The sequence below is a fragment of the Xenopus tropicalis genome, chromosome 8, assembly GCF_000004195.4.
Source record: "Xenopus tropicalis strain Nigerian chromosome 8, UCB_Xtro_10.0, whole genome shotgun sequence".
NCBI lineage: Eukaryota > Metazoa > Chordata > Amphibia > Anura > Pipidae > Xenopus > Xenopus tropicalis.
This window is the reverse complement of record NC_030684.2, coordinates 131,574,102-131,592,782: the sequence shown is the minus strand read 5'-3', so window position 1 is coordinate 131,592,782 and position 18,681 is coordinate 131,574,102. Positions and strand designations below refer to the sequence as shown.

General features: G+C 40.8%; 1 protein-coding gene across 3 annotated transcripts in view; it reads right to left on the bottom strand.

Annotated features, from left to right (window-relative positions):
- Positions 1-442: 442 nt before the first annotated feature.
- The window catches only part of insrr (insulin receptor related receptor), a 51,113-nt gene continuing 32,874 nt past the window's right edge, over positions 443-18,681 (bottom strand). The window contains exons 10-22 of one of the 3 annotated variants that reach the window (XM_004917350.4): positions 16,929-17,121; positions 16,067-16,108; positions 12,883-13,157; positions 10,937-11,073; positions 10,594-10,762; positions 9,100-9,208; positions 7,138-7,208; positions 6,452-6,681; positions 5,006-5,116; positions 4,000-4,159; positions 2,690-2,819; positions 2,466-2,600; positions 443-1,298 (exon numbers count right to left, since the gene is read on the bottom strand). In XM_004917350.4, coding sequence (XP_004917407.2) covers positions 959-1,298; positions 2,466-2,600; positions 2,690-2,819; positions 4,000-4,159; positions 5,006-5,116; positions 6,452-6,681; positions 7,138-7,208; positions 9,100-9,208; positions 10,594-10,762; positions 10,937-11,073; positions 12,883-13,157; positions 16,067-16,108; positions 16,929-17,121 — 2,102 coding nt within the window. In that variant the 3' untranslated portion in view covers positions 443-958. The remainder of the gene's footprint in view (positions 1,299-2,465; positions 2,601-2,689; positions 2,820-3,999; positions 4,160-5,005; positions 5,117-6,451; positions 6,682-7,137; positions 7,209-9,099; positions 9,209-10,593; positions 10,763-10,936; positions 11,074-12,882; positions 13,158-16,066; positions 16,109-16,928; positions 17,122-18,681) is intronic. The other 2 variants (XM_002938994.5, XM_004917351.4) reach the window with 2 other exon arrangements.

The window sequence follows — 18,681 nt, the reverse complement described above, 5'->3', positions numbered from 1 at the left end:
ACTGACACCTGGGCCCAACGGGAGTTTTCCTGTTATCCTGATGGACCAGTCCAACTCCAGCAAATAGTCAGAAGCAAGAGGGCCCACTGACACCTGGGCCCACCGGGAGTTTTCCTGATATCCTGATGGACCAGTCCAACTCCAGCAAATAGTCAGGAACAGGAGGACCCACTGACACCTGGGCCCACCGGGAGTTTTCCTGGTATCCTGGTTGGCCAGTCCGACACTGAATACAGTAAATAAGTAAAATGGTGTCAAAGGGGACAAAGTGCCCTTGGAAATGTTGTCTCAAAAAATGTAGAGCTTAGACTAAATTATTTGCCTGCCTTCTCTTTCATCATTTAGTTTGCCTGTTATGGCAGCCATAGCCTAACAAAGCAATAACCATTCAAGAGTGCCAAACTCTTATGTTTACGTAGGTAAAGAATGTGGCGCCACTGGCAAACTGGCCACTTTGGGAGCTTCCAGAATGCGCCATGCTGGAGCCATGATTTAAATGATGAAGAAGGCAACCTTTGAAGGCACTTTGATTCTATAAGGCAACATTGCCAAGGGCTCTCTATGTCCTCTCTATTTCCATTCTTATATCCCCTGCTGGAATGTCACGATTTGGTCTGAAATCATCACACAAGTCACATGAAAACTCTAGCACCTGCATTGTGCTTCTGACAGTAGCACATAGAAAAAAAAAACATTCTATCCGCGTTATTAAAAAAAAACAACTAGGCCTGTTCTCCAGATCAACCGAAATGGACACCTTTTGAGACTGACCATAAAAAATGACCTATTAGAATAGGGAATATCAGGCACAATGACGGTTATATCTGTCGACCTTAGTGCTTCTATCTCATGTTTACAGAATAACATTAGACTCATGGGTGACACCACGCTAGTAAAAGCTACATCTATAAAGTGTAAAGTCCTTACATACAGTAAAAAAGTCTTTGCAATACTTTTATCAGTGCTTTGCATGGCCGTTCATATGATAGCAGTTCTTATTTTTACTAGAATCTCTCTTGGTTGCTATGGCTTTTAGAGAGTTGCCTTTTTCTTCCTTGGCTTGAGAGGAACAGTTGTTAAAAGAAGGAGATGGGGGCTGATCCAAGAGGTTATTCAGAGATTGGTCCACTTCTGTGTCGGAAGTCTCCATTGAACCGCTCCGTTTGCGCTCCTGGCTGTTGCAGAAGGACACTTGTTGGAAACTAGTAGGCAACTCATCCTTTATACTCTCTAGGATCTGGATGAACGATGGCCGATGCTTTGGGTTCTTCTGCCAACACCAACGCATTAACTCATGACTGGGGAGAAAGAAGTCAATGAATATGAGTAAAAATGCACATTGTTTTGCAAATCAAAGGCAGAGAAATTACCCAACAAACAGAAAGGCGGTCTACAAAAAACATGTTGATCTTTTTTTCTTTTATTAGTTAGGTGACTTGGAGTCTCAGCATGTGGTTGAACAGCATTGTTAAGTGAACACATCTAACTCCCCAACTGGTTACGACCTTAACAGTGATCCCCAACCAGTGGCTCAGGGGCAACATGTTGCTCCCCAACCCCTTGGATGTTGCTCTCAGTGCCCCAAAACCAGGGAGTTATTTTTGAATTCCTGACTTGGGGGCAAGTTTTGGTTGAATAAAAACAAGATTTCCTACCAAATAAAGCCCCTGTAAGCTGATAGGGTGCATAGAGGCCCCTAATAGCCAATCACAGCCCTTATTTGGCTCCTCCATGAACTTTTATGGTGCTTGTGTTGCTCCCCAAGTCTTTTTACATTTCCCTGTGGCTCCTGAGTAAGAAAGGTTGGGGATCCCTGCTCTATAATAAGAAGTTGGACTTTTTTTTATCAGAATCCTAAAGTAGAACATAGAGATGGAGGTGGAAATACCGTTAGTGAAAGTGGATGAAATGCTTTGCTTTACTATGGGCTAGAGCTTCTCTCAAGTTGAAGAATAGAAAAAGGGTTGAGTGATTAAGAAGAACAAGCAGCAGGGAATGAAAGAATAGAACAGAAGGATCCATTTGAAAATTGAACGAAATCCCAAAAACTGGATTGTAACAGAATTGTAACTAAACCCTATTCCTGCTGGGAACCAAGTGGATTCTTCATGCCGTACACTAGAACAACAAGTCATCTTTGATGAGTTTTGGGCCATAAAACAAATTTTCTGCCAAAAATATCTGTCTAAGATTACTGAGCAGAATTGCCCAACCCATGTGCTCCTCTTCAAAGCTCCAGTCAGATGAACAATATTCATTATTCAGCAAGCTACACATCAACATCAAAGAACACATTGATGCAAAGCTACAGATAGAGAAGACTTTTTAGTGATAAAATGTTTGATGTCGACTGGAGAAAATCTGTACCAAAGACAGCAAAGGGCTAAACAGAGAGGAGTTTATCATTCACACTTTTCCATAACAACCCATCATCAAAAACAGCAGTTATCCAATAGCTTGCTTACAGTCTATCAGGGCAGTTCTCTGGCTTCTCCAGGATTCCATTGTCAATCACAAAATGAAGGACCTGCTCGTTCGCCATTCCCTGATAGGGCTGCTCTGCCAGCGTGGCAATTTCCCACAGCACAACACCAAATGACCTGATAGGTTAAATAAAAATCCAGCTTAGCTTCATTGATATTTACATCTGACCTTCTCCTCAGCCCCACCATGAACACGTACTACGTACCAGACATCTGAATATGTTGTAAAGATGCCATCTTTTAGAGATTCCGGGGACATCCATCTCACAGGTAGCAGTGACTTGCCACCTTTACGATAGTAATCGGTTTCATAAATATCTCTGGTCATGCCAAAGTCTAAAGAGAATAATCAAGTCATGGACATCTGAGCTCTTGAGCATTACATTTGTATATCAGGCTGCAAACTGTACATGGTGTATCATTTTTGGAGGACATTAGTCTAGAACAATAGGGAGTAGATTAACATTTGGTATAGTACAGGTATAGGACCCGTTATCCAGAATGCTCGGAACCAAGGATATTCGGGATAAGGGGTCTTTCCGTAATTTGGATCTCCATACCTTAAGTCTACTAAAAAATCAATAAAATATTAATTAAACCCAATAGGATTGTTTTGCGTCCAATAAGGATTAATTATATCTTAGTTGGGATCAAGTACAGGTACTGTTTTATTATTACAGAGAAAAGGGAATCATTTAACCATTAAATAAACCCAATAGGGCTGTTCTGACCCCAATAAGGGGTAATTATATCTTAGTTGGGATCAAGTACAGGTACTGTTTTATTATTACATAGAAAAGGGAATCATTTAACCATGAAATAAACCCAATAGGGCTGTTCTGCCCCAATAAGGGGTAATTATAGCTTAGTTGGGATCAAGTACAGGTACTGTTTTATTACTACAGAGAAAAAAGGAAATCTGTTTTAAAATCCTCAATTATTTGATTAAAATGGAGTTTATGGGAGGCGGGCTTTCTGTAATTCGGAGCTTTCTAGATAACGGGTTTCCGGATAAGGGATCCCAAATCAGTATCTGGTGCAATGCTGTAATCCTGACTGAGATATCATATGGGATATCATAACCTTAAGTCAGGGGAAAGCCTTTCTGCATTTACAGTGGACATATCTCCTGCTAGACAGTTAGGGCGAAGACATACAGAACAACTAGTAGCAGCTACTTTTTCATGGCAACTAAACACCAGAAAATACCCTGCCATACCCTGATAAAACACATGTAGAGACAATTATCAGTAAATGATCAGCATTGTCTATTTTAGTAACCACGAGAAATAGCTGCTACTAGTAGCTCTGTGTGTCTTCACCCTTAAGCCTTGCAGTCTTCCCATGATATAGCAGAACGGACAACAATGCAGAGGCCCAGGAAGAGCAGATACTTAATCAGGTAACCACAGCAATGGATTTTGGACTATATTGGTTCAAGACCCCATTTAAGTGTTTGACTTTGGCCTCCATTGCATATAATAAGGTTACCTCTATTTCATAGCCAGCAACCCACCTCCAATCTTTACTGTAAGGTCCTCAGACACCATACAGTTGCGGGCAGCCAAATCTCGATGAACGAACTTCTTTGCAGTCAGGTAGGCCATGCCATCGGCTATTTCTCCTGCCATCTGAATCATTCGCTTAAGAGACGGCTGGTTACCAGGGTGGTTATTCTGCAAGTAAGGTTTTTAAGTGTTGAACATATGTTACTCTACAAGATTATTTGCATTCATTTAATCCTCCCATAAACATATATATTGTGCTATTGTGTTGTACATCTTAAGGTGCCCATACATGTGCAGATTCGCTCGCTTGGCGAGGTCGCCAAGTGAGTGGATCTTCACCCGATATCCCCACCTAAGGGTGGGCGATATCAGGGAACATGTAGGCTAAGTCAATCGTTTGGCCCTGGGGAATTATAATGGCGGCAATTGGGCAGTCGGTTCGGGGACCGCATCAATGAGCCAATGCGGTCCCTGATCCGACTGAATCTTTTAACCTGCCCTATCGATATCTGGCCAATTTCAGGCCAGATATCGGTCGGGGATGGCCGTTGTTTCTGCTCCTACACGGGCCGATAAGTTGCCCAATCCGTCCAAGGGATCGATATCAGCAGCTACAATCTGCCCGTGTATGGGGACCTTTAGAGACACCATATTGTTTGCCATGAAAGAGATATCCAGTCCTTTGTGGCAGATAAGTAATAGGCCAGCAGCAGTTTTATATGATCACAATCCTATTCAACGGATATCTAAGGAAGATGCCTCAGAAGAGCCAAATACTATGATAACATTCACTTTTATGAATGATAGCAAAGCAAATATACAGGGCTTTATATTCCCCAGATGGGATATTTTACAAAGGCACTAACAAACACAAATAAGGGAGGTACAACTATATTTCAACTATTGGGCAATGTGTGTCACATGTAGTCAACATGAAGTCAATACCTGCACAAACTCTTCATATTAATCCTTTTACCAAAATGAAAACAAACAAGTAGGATAAAAAGCCATTACCTCCTCATCTGGTCTTAAGGAACGTAGGTAGCTCTTCAGGTCTCCCCTTGTCATCAACTCCATGATCACCAGAGCAGGTTGCCCCTGAGACACCACTCCCAGCAATCGAACCTACAGAATACAAATAGCTTTATTCGAGTCACTGTTCCTTAAAAACAAGGATAGTCAAGGCTGAAACTGCAACATGAACCACATTTATAGAAGCACTGGCTGTCGCCCTTTCAAAACCTACATGGCCCTTTCCCTGGATTGAGTTGGAGCTTCTGCAAGGAACCAATGGAATAGCAGGTAATCTGGTGCCACTGTATCTCTACAAACCTTATTGGTTGTATTTAAAGAAGAGGAACATTAGTCACCACGTACAGGTTATTGACTGGGGTGTCTTACAAACTGGCAATTCCACATTTTTTCGGGTTCCTTGGTTGCTATGGGTTGGTTACATGGGTTACTAGAACTGCTAGAAAATGTTATTGTAAGCTCTACGGGGCAGGGACCTCCATCCTCTTGTGCCTTTGACTCTTACCCTCCCATATAGATTGTAAGCTCTACGGGGCAGGGACCTCCATCCTCTTGTGCCTTTGACTCTTACCCTCCCATATAGATTGTAAGCTCAACGGGGCAGGGACCTCCATCCTCTTGTGCCTTTGACTCTTACCCTCCCATATAGATTGTAAGCTCTACGGGGCAGGGACCTCCATCCTCTTGTGCCTTTGACTCTTACCCTCCCATATAGATTGTAAGCTCTACGGGGCAGGGACCTCCATCCTCTTGTGCCTTTGACTCTTACCCTCCCATATAGATTGTAAGCTCTACGGGGCAGGGACCTCCATCCTCTTGTGCCTTTGACTCTTACCCTCCCATATAGATTGTAAGCTCTACGGGGCAGGGACCTCCATCCTCTTGTGTCTTTGACTCTTACCCTCCCATATAGATTGTAAGCTCTACGGGGCAGGGACCTCCATCCTCTTGTGCCTTTGACTCTTACCCTCCCATATAGATTGTAAGCTCTACGGGGCAGGGACCTCCATCCTCTTGTGCCTTTGGCTCTTACCCTCCCATATAGATTGTAAGCTCTACGGGGCAGGGCCCTCCATCCTCTTGTGCCTTTGGCTCTTACCCTCCCATATAGATTGTAAGCTCTACGGTGCAGGGACCTCCATCCTCTTGTGTCTTTGACTCTTACCCTCCCATATAGATTGTAAGCTCTACGGGGCAGGGACCTCCATCCTCTTGTGTTTTTGACTCTTAACTTATTGCAACTGTATCTTGTATTTATTTGTATTTATTGTTATACTGTGTATTTATCTATTATCTTAATAACCCCCTGTTTGTATTAATGTATTGTACTGTACAGCGCTGCGTACATAAGTAGCACTTTATACATAAAGATATACATACATACATACATACATAGCCGACATTTTTACTTAGCTCTCCCAGACTTACCACATGGTGGCACAGAAATGCTTTCATGACAGATGCCTCATTCAGGAACTCAATGCGCTCCCTCGTTGTTGCCAGTTCATTTACGGTTTTCAAGGCCACTCGGGTTACCGGTTCATTCTTGACAATGTCCTTGGCGACGCCCTCATAAACCATCCCAAAAGAGCCTTGGCCCAGTTCTTTGATGATAGTGATGTTCTCTCTTGGGAACTCCCATTCATCTGGAACGTACACTGTGGTACACAAGACATCTAGTCACACCTTGCATACAAGGAGAAGCCACCATATTGCATTCTATTACATCGCAACATCAACAATCAGTGTAACACTCCTAGTTATCTAGGGTGACTGTATGGTTACAACCTACAAACTACTGTCCAATCAAATTCCTTTTAGAATCCTGTTTGGCTGATCATGGCATCACTTTCACTAGGCTGAAAGCACTGCAATATACTATGGTCAAAAAGTCAATTATAACTCAATGGGGGTTATGGGCAGTGACATGGAGATTGTGGCCAGCCTGAAAGACAATGGCAGCTTAGGCAAGACTAATATTAAATGACGAGCCAGAATGTATCCCTACAAAGGCTGGGGTGGCCAATAAAAATAAAATGGACCCTTTATTATAAAGTAGTTACAACAGAAGCCATTTTTAGTGGTGAACAAGAATGCCATGATTCATAACTTACTGTCAGAAGCACTAAAATACTCTGGATTTACAGAAGCATATAATGTTCCATTGGGGTATCCATTGTTGTTCCTGTTAGGGAAAAAATAAACATATGATGTCAACATGTATTTATACAATAACTGTGAACATTCCACCTATGTGGCTGCTGTATACCCAGGGCTGTATGTTTGTATCTCTGCCCTAGGCACCGGGCTGGATCAGAACCTGTCTGAGGAACAAACAGAGCCATGCAGGAAGATGAAAGAACTATCAGTAGAACCTACAGGCATTGGGACTATCTTTATATATTCATCCTACACCTTTTGTTAGTCAAATATATATATATATATATATATATATATATATATATATATATATATATATATATATATGTATATAACAAGGTTTAGTTTCCCCTTCATACGTCCCAGTGTATGGAATGTGGAGAATTCAAAGACTTCCCAAACCAGACTGTCTGCAACTCAACAAAAACAGCTCAACATATTTAGAATTTTTACAATGTATCCAAAAACACAATTAAATAAAGTGTAATAAAATTTAAAAAATTTTTTTTTGAAATGTCAAGGTAAGAATTTGGCTGAAGACCAATATCCAGACTAGCATTCCCATTAATTTCTAATTACAGGTATGGGATGCCATATATGGAAACCCATTAGAATTACAGAAAGGCCATCTCCCATTATAAGCAAATAATTTTAATTTTATAAAATGATTCCTTTTTCTCTGTAATAATAAAACAGTACCTGTACTTGATCCCAACTAAGATATAATTACCCCTTATTGGGGGCAGAACAGTCCTATTGGGTTTATTTAATGGTTAAATGATTCCCTTTTCTCTGTAATAATAAAACAGTACCTGTACTTGATCCCAACTAAGATATAATTACCCCTTATTGGGGGCAGAACAGCCCTATTGGGTTTATTTAATGGTTAAATGATTCCCTTTTCTCTGTAATAATAAAACAGTACCTGTACTTGATCCCAACTAAGATATAATTACCCCTTATTGGGGGTAGAACAGCCCTATTGGGTTTATTTAATGGTTAAATGATTCCCTTTTCTCTGTAATAATAAAACAGTACCTGTACTTGATCCCAACTAAGATATAATTACCCCTTATTGGGGCAGAACAATCCTATTTGGTATTCAATATTTAAATGATTTTAGCAGATTTAAGTTATGGAGATCCAAATTACGGAAAGATCCCTTATCCGGAAAACCCCAGGTCCCGAGCATTCTGGATAACATGTCCCATACCTGTACTATATTATTATCATTAGTATTTTTATTATTATCTCTAGGTTTAAGCCCAGTGTTGGATTGGACTGAATGAGTAGGAGACATAGCAGCGACCCGAAAATAGAACACACAGATCCATCTCGCTATGACAAAGTCGGAGCGGGCCGGTCTGCGCTAGAGACATGGCATTTCTCTGTACCTTCCTCTCCATCTGGCAAACCTGTCCCTATTATTTTCAGAAAACGAAGGAGCTCTTAGTGTAAACAGCCCTTGTTTGTTTTCACTTCAGAATTGATTGAAGGTGCTTTATGGGCCTCTGAATTGGCACGTACACACTTATTAACCCCTCGCTGAGCAACGTGTATAGGGTAACACCTAGAAACCTGGATCTAAAGCTCTATAAGGAATGTGATAATAATAATAACTACTTATATTCATGTATACATCCTAAGTTGATATAATTTCTCTGAAAATTCAAAGAATTTTCTCAAGGTTGTGAAAATTGTTTCATCAGAACAAGCTAAGAAAACCCTATGAGAATATGTATTCGCCTAATGGTAAATGCATGAAAAAGTATAGCATGTAGTTAAATATATAAAAAAGATCTGCAATAAAGAATACCAACAATAAATAGGTTTTAAACACATTGGCATATAGTTGAATGTCATAAGCCAAGTTATTTGTCTTTGATGGGTTGTATAACAGGAGGCGTTATACTTACCCTTTTTTATTATAAAAGAATATGAATACGGCCAGAAACGCAATGACCACCAAAAGAATAATGGGCAAGACTTTGAGGAGTAGATACAAGTTTTCAGATGGTTCCTCTGCTTTTAAAAAAAAAAGAAAAAAAAGAGAGAAGAAATAGATTCATTATAGGCAAAAAATCAAAAATTATTATTATTATTATTTATAAAGCACCAACATACCCCGCAGCGCTGTACAATAAGCGGGTTCCATACATTGGACATACAGAGTAACATATAAAGCAATCAATAACCGATACAAGAGGGGAAGAGAGCCCTACCCAAAAGAGCTTACACTCTACATTATTATTATTATTTATAAAGTGCCAACATATCCCGCAGCGCTGTACAATAAGTGGGTTACATACATTGGACATACAGAGTAACATATAAAGCAACCAATAACCGATACAAGAGGTGAAGAGAGCCCTGCCCAAAAGAGCTTACAATCTACATTATTATTATTATTTATAAAGCGCCAACATATCCCGCAGCGCTGTACAATAAGTGGGTTCCATACATTGGACATACAGAGTAACATATAAAGCAATCAATAACCGATACAAGAGGTGAAGCGAGTCCTGCCCAAAAGAGCTTACAATCTACATTATTATTATTATTATTAACATTTATTTATAAAGCTCCAACATATCCCGCAGCGCTGTACAATAAGTGGGTTACATACATTGGGCATACAGAGTAACATATAAAGCAACCAATAACCGATACAAGAGGTGAAGAGAGCCCTGCCCAAAAGAGCTTACAATCTACATTATTATTATTATTATTATTATTATTTATAAAGCGCCAACATATCCCGCAGCGCTGTACAATAAGTGGGTTTTATACATTGGACATACAGAGTAACATATAAAGCAATCAGTAACCGATACAAGAGGGGAAGAGGGCCCTGCCCAAAAGAGCTTACAATCTACATTATTATTATTATTATTATTATTAACATTTATTTATAAAGCTCCAACATATCCCGCAGCGCTGTACAATAAGTGGGTTCCATACATTGGACATACAGAGTAACATATAAAGCAATCAGTAACTGATACAAGAGGTGAAGGGAGCCCTGCCCAAAAGAGCTTACACTCTACAAGGAGAAAGGGTTGAGACACAAGGTGTGGGAATGGGCATGACCAGAGGTGTGAGAGGTGGGGCACAGGGTGTTGCTAAACTAGATTAGGGTAAGCTTCTCTAAATAAATATGTTTTTAGAGATCTCTTGAAGGCAGAGAGATTGGGAGAAAGTCTGACAGTTTGTGGGAGCGAATTCCAGAGAAGGGGGGCAGCCCTTGCAAAGTCTTGAATGCGAGCGTGTGAGGGGGGAATGAGAGAGGAGTTGGGGAGCAGGTCAGTAGGGGGGTAACAAGCGGGTTGGATGGTACCTAGAAAAGTTCAGAGATGTAGGGTGGGGCAGAGAATTGAGAACTTTTAGGGTGCCAGGGGTAACCAACTTACCAGGACCAAGAATGAAAAATACCATTGGTTCCGTCCACGATCCATTCCCAGCCAACGAGGTGGCTCTGATACGAGCCGAATAATTTCCAGGTTGAAGCAATGTGAGATGGACACCTTTATACCGCTGGAATTGTTGGCGGGACACACACACCACAGTTGGAGGCCCTTCCTAAGAAGAGATAGCTGCTTAAATGTGTGTGAAAGCACAAACCATATTCCCTTTACCAGTGAAAAATTAAGCAAGGCTCCCCTTATTATGCTACTGTGTCAGGTAAAGAACAAGAGGAGTCCTAAGACCCCCTTGAAGTGTCCCCGGCATGTAAATGTGGTACCCAGTCCTTACCTCATGATCACGTTTGTACTTGATCTCGTATTTTAGGATTAGTCCGTTGGGATTTTTTGGTTCTTCCCACTTCATCAGGATAGCATTTTTCGCTGTGACCTCCCAAGTGATATTCCCAACAATGTTATCAGCGAGAGCTATTTGGAATTGAAAAAAAAAAAAACATTCTAGGGGTAGGTCCAGAAAATACAAATTTACACTCATTCAATGTCCACAAAATGGATTAACCTAACAGGTCGCTTTCCTCTGTACTTTCTCTATTTCATTACTGCCCCCCCTTATATATATTTATATATAGTGACCCCCCCCCCCTTAACTGCCCCTTCCCCAGTGTAACCAATCCCAACTGGGCCAGCCTTTCCCCATAACTGAGCCCATTCCCTTTATCAGCTTAGTCGCTCTTCTCTATACTTTCTCTATTTCATTACTGCCCCCCCCTTATATATTTATATATAGTGACCCCTCCTTAACTGCCCCTTCCCCAGTGTAACCAATCCCAACTGGGCCAGCCTTTCCCCATAACTGAGCCCATTCCCTTTATCAGCTTAGTCGCTCTTCTCTATACTTTCTCTATTTCATTACTGCCCCCCCTTATATATTTATATATAGTGATCCTACCCCCCTTAACTGCCCCTTCCCCAGTGTAACCAATGCCAACTGGGCCAGCCTTTTCCCATAACTGAGCCCATTCCCTTTATCAGCTTAGTCGCTCTTCCCTGTACTTTCTCTATTTCATTACTGCCCCCTTATATATTTATATATAGTGACCCTACCCCTCCTTAACTGCCCCTTCCCCAGTGTAACCAATCCCAACTGGGCCAGCCATTCCCCATAACTGAGCCCATTCCCTTTATCAGCTTAGTCGCTCTTCCCTGTACTTTCTCTATTTCATTACTGCCCCCTTATATATTTATATATAGTGACCCTACCCCTCCTTAACTGCCCCTTCCCCAGTGTAACCAATCCCAACTGGGCCAGCCATTCCCCATAACTGAGCCCATTCCCTTTATCGGCTTAGTCGCTCTTCTCTATACTTTCTCTATTTCATTACTGCCCCCCTTATATATTTATATATATTGATCCTACCCCCCTTTAACTGCCCCTTCCCCAGTGTAACCAATCCCAACTGGCCCAGTCTTTCCCCATAACTGAGCCCATTCCCTTTATCAGCTTAGTCGCTCTTCCCTGTACTTTCTCTATTTCATTACTGCCCCCCCTTATATATTATAACCATTATAGCATCTCATTAAAATGTCTAGGACAGTGAATAGGAATGCCCCCCTAAATTTCAATTTAGCTGGCTTTTAGGCTGGACCTCCCTGTAGCAACAGCACTGTGTCCCCTAGGAGGGAAGCCCTGCAGTTTGGTAACTACTGAACTGTACTGTTTAGGGATATCAGATTTGGGGATGTCTAGTGGATGCCATATTTCTTGCCTCAGGAAAGGCATTCTCCAAAGTCAAACTGTCACTTTATTGGGCTGGTTATCAAAGTTATGGTAGTATGATGAAACAGATAACAGATAAGATGCCATGACAGATCAAGATCTAATATTGGTTGGTCACAGACTGTTTTACGTTGGGTGTTCTATCTGGATAGCTTCTCCGCTCCACATTACAAACAATTCACTTCCCCAGCTCACATTTTCATCTTTCCTAGACACCTTCTCTATAAACTAACTTATAATATAGATCTATTTCATGCCCTTTAGAAACAGCAATGGTCAAGTAGTTCAGTAAATTTAGTAATAGACCTTCTTTCAAAAGAAGGTGGTCTTTGTCTAGTCATAGACCTTCTGCACAAAACCAGTTTTTAACTAGCAGATCAGGATTATGGGTAGTGATGCAAATATTCCTTTACAAAAATAGTAAATGAAGATATGAAATAGGAAATTTCAACTATTGCTTTCAGATCAGTTAGGAATAGAGAATATAAAAGAATACATACGGTCCTGCATGGTTCTAGCAAACACAAAGGTGGCTGCGCTGCACCCGACAATCTCTGCAGCGTGGTTGCAGGCATGAATATCGATCCGATACTCGGTGAAGTGTCTCAGATTTGATATGACCATCCTATTTAGAAAGACCTTGTCTTTGTAGGAATAGGGTTTCGAGTCGACCCCTGTGTGGTTAATGGTATGGCTCACAGTTCCTTCTGGAAGGGAAGCGTTGCCAAGGACTTCGGGATTCATTCCTGGCACATCTCTCCGTCTCTTTGGAGCCCTGGAATGTTGGAGCAGAGGATGGTTATTAGTAAAAAAAAAACAGGGGTTTTCGGGCTTCTACTAATAGATCCAAGGATCCTGTTCCATTTATATAAACAATAGGTTTATAGAAAACATTGAATAAGATAAACGTTTACTGGGTTCTTTTTGTTTCTATTGCCAACAGGGCACTGGGTTACACAAGATACAAATTAATGACCCTTTACTGTTTAGTGACTCAAAGGAAGCCCCAAATATCTTATCACACAGCACACCAATAGCCTAAGCAGCATTTTGATGTGGGTTAGACATACCTGCAGCGAATAGTAACATAAAGTTGAGAAAGAGCAAGAATGTCCCGAGACAATAAAAGAGCTATCTAAGAGTTCATCTAAGTGAATGATGGGCTTAGATAGACTGATCTGAACCTTTAGCAATGGGTAGACTGTCGCAGTAAAGAGAAGGTAAGAAATGTAAGTACAGGTATAGGACCCATTATCCAGAATGCTCGGGACCAAGGGTATTCCGGATAAGGGGTCTTTCCGTAATTTGGATCTCTATACCTTAAGTCTACTAAAAAATCAATAAACCATTAATCAAACCCAATAGGATTGTTCTGCCCCCAATAAGGGGTAATTATATCTTAGTTGGGATCAAGTACAGGTACTGTTTTATTATTACAGAGAAAAGGGAATCATTTAACCATGAAATAAACCCAATAGGGCTGTTCTGCCCCCAATAAGGGGTAATTATATCTTAGTTGGGATCAAGTACAGGTACTGTTTTATTATTACAGAGAAAAGGGAATCATTTAACCATGAAATAAACCCAATAGGGCTGTTCTGCCCCAATAAGGGGTAATTATATCTTAGTTGGGATCAAGTACAGGTACTGTTTTATTATTACAGTGAAAAAAAGTGAAAAAATTATTTGATTAAAATGGAGTGTATGGGAGCTTTCTGTAATTCGGAGCTTTCTGGATAATGGGTTTCCGTATAAGGGGTCCCTTACCTGTATAATTAAAAGCTTCTAGGGACAAAAACATTTACTACTTCTGTGTAGTTCAAAAACATCTATTTATTTGGAGGGAAGGGGAGCAGAAAACTAACCTATTGCTAAGCTCGGCTCTCTTGTACCTTGAATTGATAGTTATGGATTAGGTGTTGTTGGTCAGAAAAGGGTGGGGGCACATCTCTGTTAAACCTTATTATTACTGAAAAAAATGCATCTGGCCTATCATAGCCACAAATCATCCCAAGACCACCATTGCCACCCCATGACCACCATTACTCTGGTAAAGAAACCCCGATACTGACTATAGTAATGACATAAGAGGGAAAGCAAGGGAAATCCTTTCAGGATGCTGAAATACCTTTCATAACATGATATTTTACAGTTTCCAAGAGCATTTTCTCATTTAGACCCCCCTCTGACTTGTCCATTACCCCTTAAGTATAAATATTCAATTGCAATGTTTATAAACCACATTTTACCACATTTTTTCCCATTTCAGAGACTATTATATACAAAAGAATTCAGTAAAGACTTAAACATATCACTATATATTTTTTCCACCCAAGACAATTCAATAACCATTGTGGAAAGGTTATCCATTAGAATGTAAGGCTAATGCCAGATGTGGCGTTTTTATGCTGCGTATTTTCTCCGCCTAAAAACGCCGCACAAGCCACACAGCCCCTGACTATGGCATTTTTCAGCCTAGTACTGGTGACGTAGCAAATCCCGTTTCCATGGTGCTTATAGTGCGAAATAGTAAAAACCGCTGCGTATTTCCTGCTAGGTCTGGCAGCTGCCTTTGTGTATACATAGGAATAGCTTGCTGTGCAAATAACGGCGTATTTCGGCAAACGCATGAAAAGTCCGTGGTAACGCGTTTTCTAGCGTATTTACGCATAGTGTGTTTTCCATCGAGACTGTTTAAGTTATTTCTATGGACGATGATATTGTGCGTTTTTCAGCCGCCGAGAGAATTCAAAAATACGCAGCATAAAAACGCATTGTCTGGCATCAGCCTAAGAGGTTACAAAAATCTCAGGATAATAACCCCTAGAAAATATAATCAGATATACAGCAAGGACAAAATATACTGAGATAACATACAGCGTTCCCAGAAAGCAAAGGCAAGCAAACCCATTCCAATCCATTGCAGTCAAGCACAGCGTGGTTATTAAGCTTATAATATAATTCTAGCCACCAAGTACTTCCCCCAGTTCTGCCATTTTCAAGATATAGTCAGATCCCACCACAAAAATGTCCCAGATCCAGAGTTGGAAGAGGCGTAGCGGTGTGTGACTTTCCATATGTCATCCTTTTCAGAGGAGACCATTTTGGTTACAGTAAAATCTGAGGGTCTGCACTGAAACATACTTCAGTAAACACCATGTAGTCCAATAAGTATGGAAATAGTTAGGAATCACCATACTGCACCTCTGTGGCACCTATAATACATAATAAATTTTGACCAAATCCATCATTTTTTGATTTGGCTGCATACTAAATGTTCCACAACATATTTTTGTAAAAAAAAATGTGTTGGTCAGGCTTGTAAATTATAGACAACAGGACCGACCCTGTTGAGCACTCAACTGAAGCACAGTTCCTCAACATGATCTTCTCCTAGGTTGGGGTGGAGGTGGTTTAGATGTGTGCCCAGCTACTTCTACTTATGCCACTGGATATTATAAAGCACCATGAGAATTGTATAGAGCTCGTCTTTGAACAAACACCAGAGCAGCAGGGCTAGAAGCAGAGAAGCAGCATATGGAAAATGGCAGAAGCAGAAGAAGAAGCAGCAAGCCATTAACCAGTGGGTTTAACCGTTTCTCTTGTGGTCAGGATTCCATAGGATGAATGGATATACCACAAGTGAAAGAGTTAAGGCCACTTGATATGCAATATCTGTCTCACCTCTGATTGTCCTTGTTGATTAATGTCACTTTCCAGGGTGGCCTATAAGCAAATACATACACAATTATAAATGGAACCCCTGGGGCCAAGGACTATGACCCTTAAAGGGGTTCTGTGCACTGTTGCTCAACTGTCTTTACTATTATTGTTGCTGGCCTACAAATCCCTGTAATACCAGCAACATCATGGTGGTATTCCTTAAGCAATATTGCTTGATAAAACTTTCCTCCCGTGCCGGTGACACCATTTTAAATGCATACAATGCTAAAATAAGTATTGGGGGAATCTGGCTCCATGTTCTAGGCTCCTGCAACTGGAAGAACATGTTTCTATCACAAAACGACTGAACAGTTCTTCCCTCTGATGTCTGTTTACAACGTAATATCATAAAGCCAAATAATCTCCATATGTAAGATAAAGTAAAGTGGCATAGGGCTAGTAAGTAGAATTCTCATTGGTGAATTCTATGGCATCTGGAATCATGTTTAGCTCTTGTCCTAGTGGAAGAGTTTTATAGAGTGTTAAGAACGTCAAACGTTCAATGGAGGTGTCCAGCATGTTGGCTTTGAGACCATACCCTTGTCTGTTTCTTTGGGAAACGTCTTCTACTGTGATACATAAACATAAATTGGGCAAGTTTCTTAATATTATTAATTTTGACTGATATTGACTGAATAAACCAGCATACAACATTTGAAGAGAGAAAAAAATCACCAGAAATATGGTATTTTGGGATTTTTTTTTTCTTCAGAATTCTTTTAGGCCACTGTAAACAATATCAAGGACACAATGACATATTACGTTGATAGGAATTTGAAATTACAAATGGAGTAGAGATCTGATGGAGATGTTCTGCACTTACTTTGGGATGAAGATAGTGTTCCGCAGGAAGTTCTCAAACTTTTTCTGAAAAGAGCCTTCATCCATCTCGGGGTGTAGGCCTCCATCCTTCTGACATGGGCAACACTTATCCTCTGTGTCCTGGTTGGGATCTTGATTGCCATTGTCATCATTGTCAAATCTGGTGTCGGCACTGCTGGTTGGCAGCTTCAGACCTGCAGGAAAAGGTGTTTGCAGAAGACCTCAAAGTGACACCATCAGAAAACTAAAAGCTAATGTTAGCAGAAGTAGCACACTTGGCCGAACATGGGCATGAAGCTTCTCTTACCCCAACAACTCCAGGCCCTCCTGGCCAGACCCACAGTTTGGTAACTATGGGTCTGGCCAGGAGGGCCTGGGTTGGGGTTAGGCTAAAGGTTGGTTTGGAGGAGGTACGGAAAGAATGCTTATTTGATCTCATAAAAACCCTGAAAAGTGCATTTTGAAGTTCAGCTAGAGTGATATTTGTGGCTGGATGACTGATACACTGAGTTAAAAGGGAACCTGGTCATGTGTTGGACCTTTAGGGTGAAGACACACAGAGCAACTAGTAGCAGCTACTTTCTCACTGCGACTAAATGCCAAAAAATCCCCTGCCATAGACAATACTGAGAATTGCCTCTGCTAAAACGCACGTAGACACAATTATCAGTAAATTATCAGCATTGTTTATGTTTGTAGCCATGACAAGTAGCTGCTCCAATTGCTCCATGTGTCTTCAGGCTTAGGGTGAAGACACACTCGGCTACCTGTAGCAGCTACGTTTTCAAGGCTACTAAATTCCAGAAAATCCCCTGCCATAGACAATACTGAGAATTGCCTCTGCTAAAACACACGTAGAGACAGTTATCAGTAAATGATCAGCATTATTTTAGCAGCCGTGACAAGTAGCTGCTACTAGTAGCTCTGTGTGTCTTCACCCTTAAGAGGGGCTTATGTCTAACAGCCCTTTATCTAAAATGTCCTGTTTTTAAGGTGGGTGGGGTAGTAATATGTGTTGATAGGTAAACCCATTATAATTATAACTCCATGCTATGTAATTTTGGTCTGTTGCTGTTATACACGAAGGGGCTATTCCAGGCGAATGGAAACAGAACAGCTGGGAGGGAGATTTGTTTAGGCATCTAAACTTGAAACCTTATGTTTCACATGTAATCATGGCACAAATATTCTAACCTATAAATCATTGCCTCTCAAAGTGTTTTAGCATGTATTTGCTCTAAAGAGGCCTCTGTTATTTTGGAAACAAATAAGAGTAACTATTCTTGGGTACAAAACATGCTCAGCGGGAAAGGGACAAACTAGCCAAGGTAATATAGGCAGGGTTTGCTCAGTAGGCTCAAATGTATACCAGCCCATAGTAGCCTTGCAGTCAATGTTAGGGACTCAAATTCACACACTGTAATGTGATATAATATCCCATTAGATTAAAGGTATTCACAAGTACACTCTGCTGTACTGTGTGCCTGACCAGGAGACAACTGGGCACCTTGGGGGTCAGAGCCTCTGATACCACTTGGTTAGGGTTCAGCCACTAACTTGGGTTGCCAAATAGAAATTTCACCATAAAAGTTAAATCTTAGTACCGGTATAGGACCTGTTATCCAGAATGCTCGGGACCAATGGTATTCTGGATAAGGGGTCTTTCCGTAATTTGGATCTCCATACCTTAACTCTACTAAAAAATCAATAAAACACTAATAAAAAAAAAATCGATAAAACATTAATTAAACCCA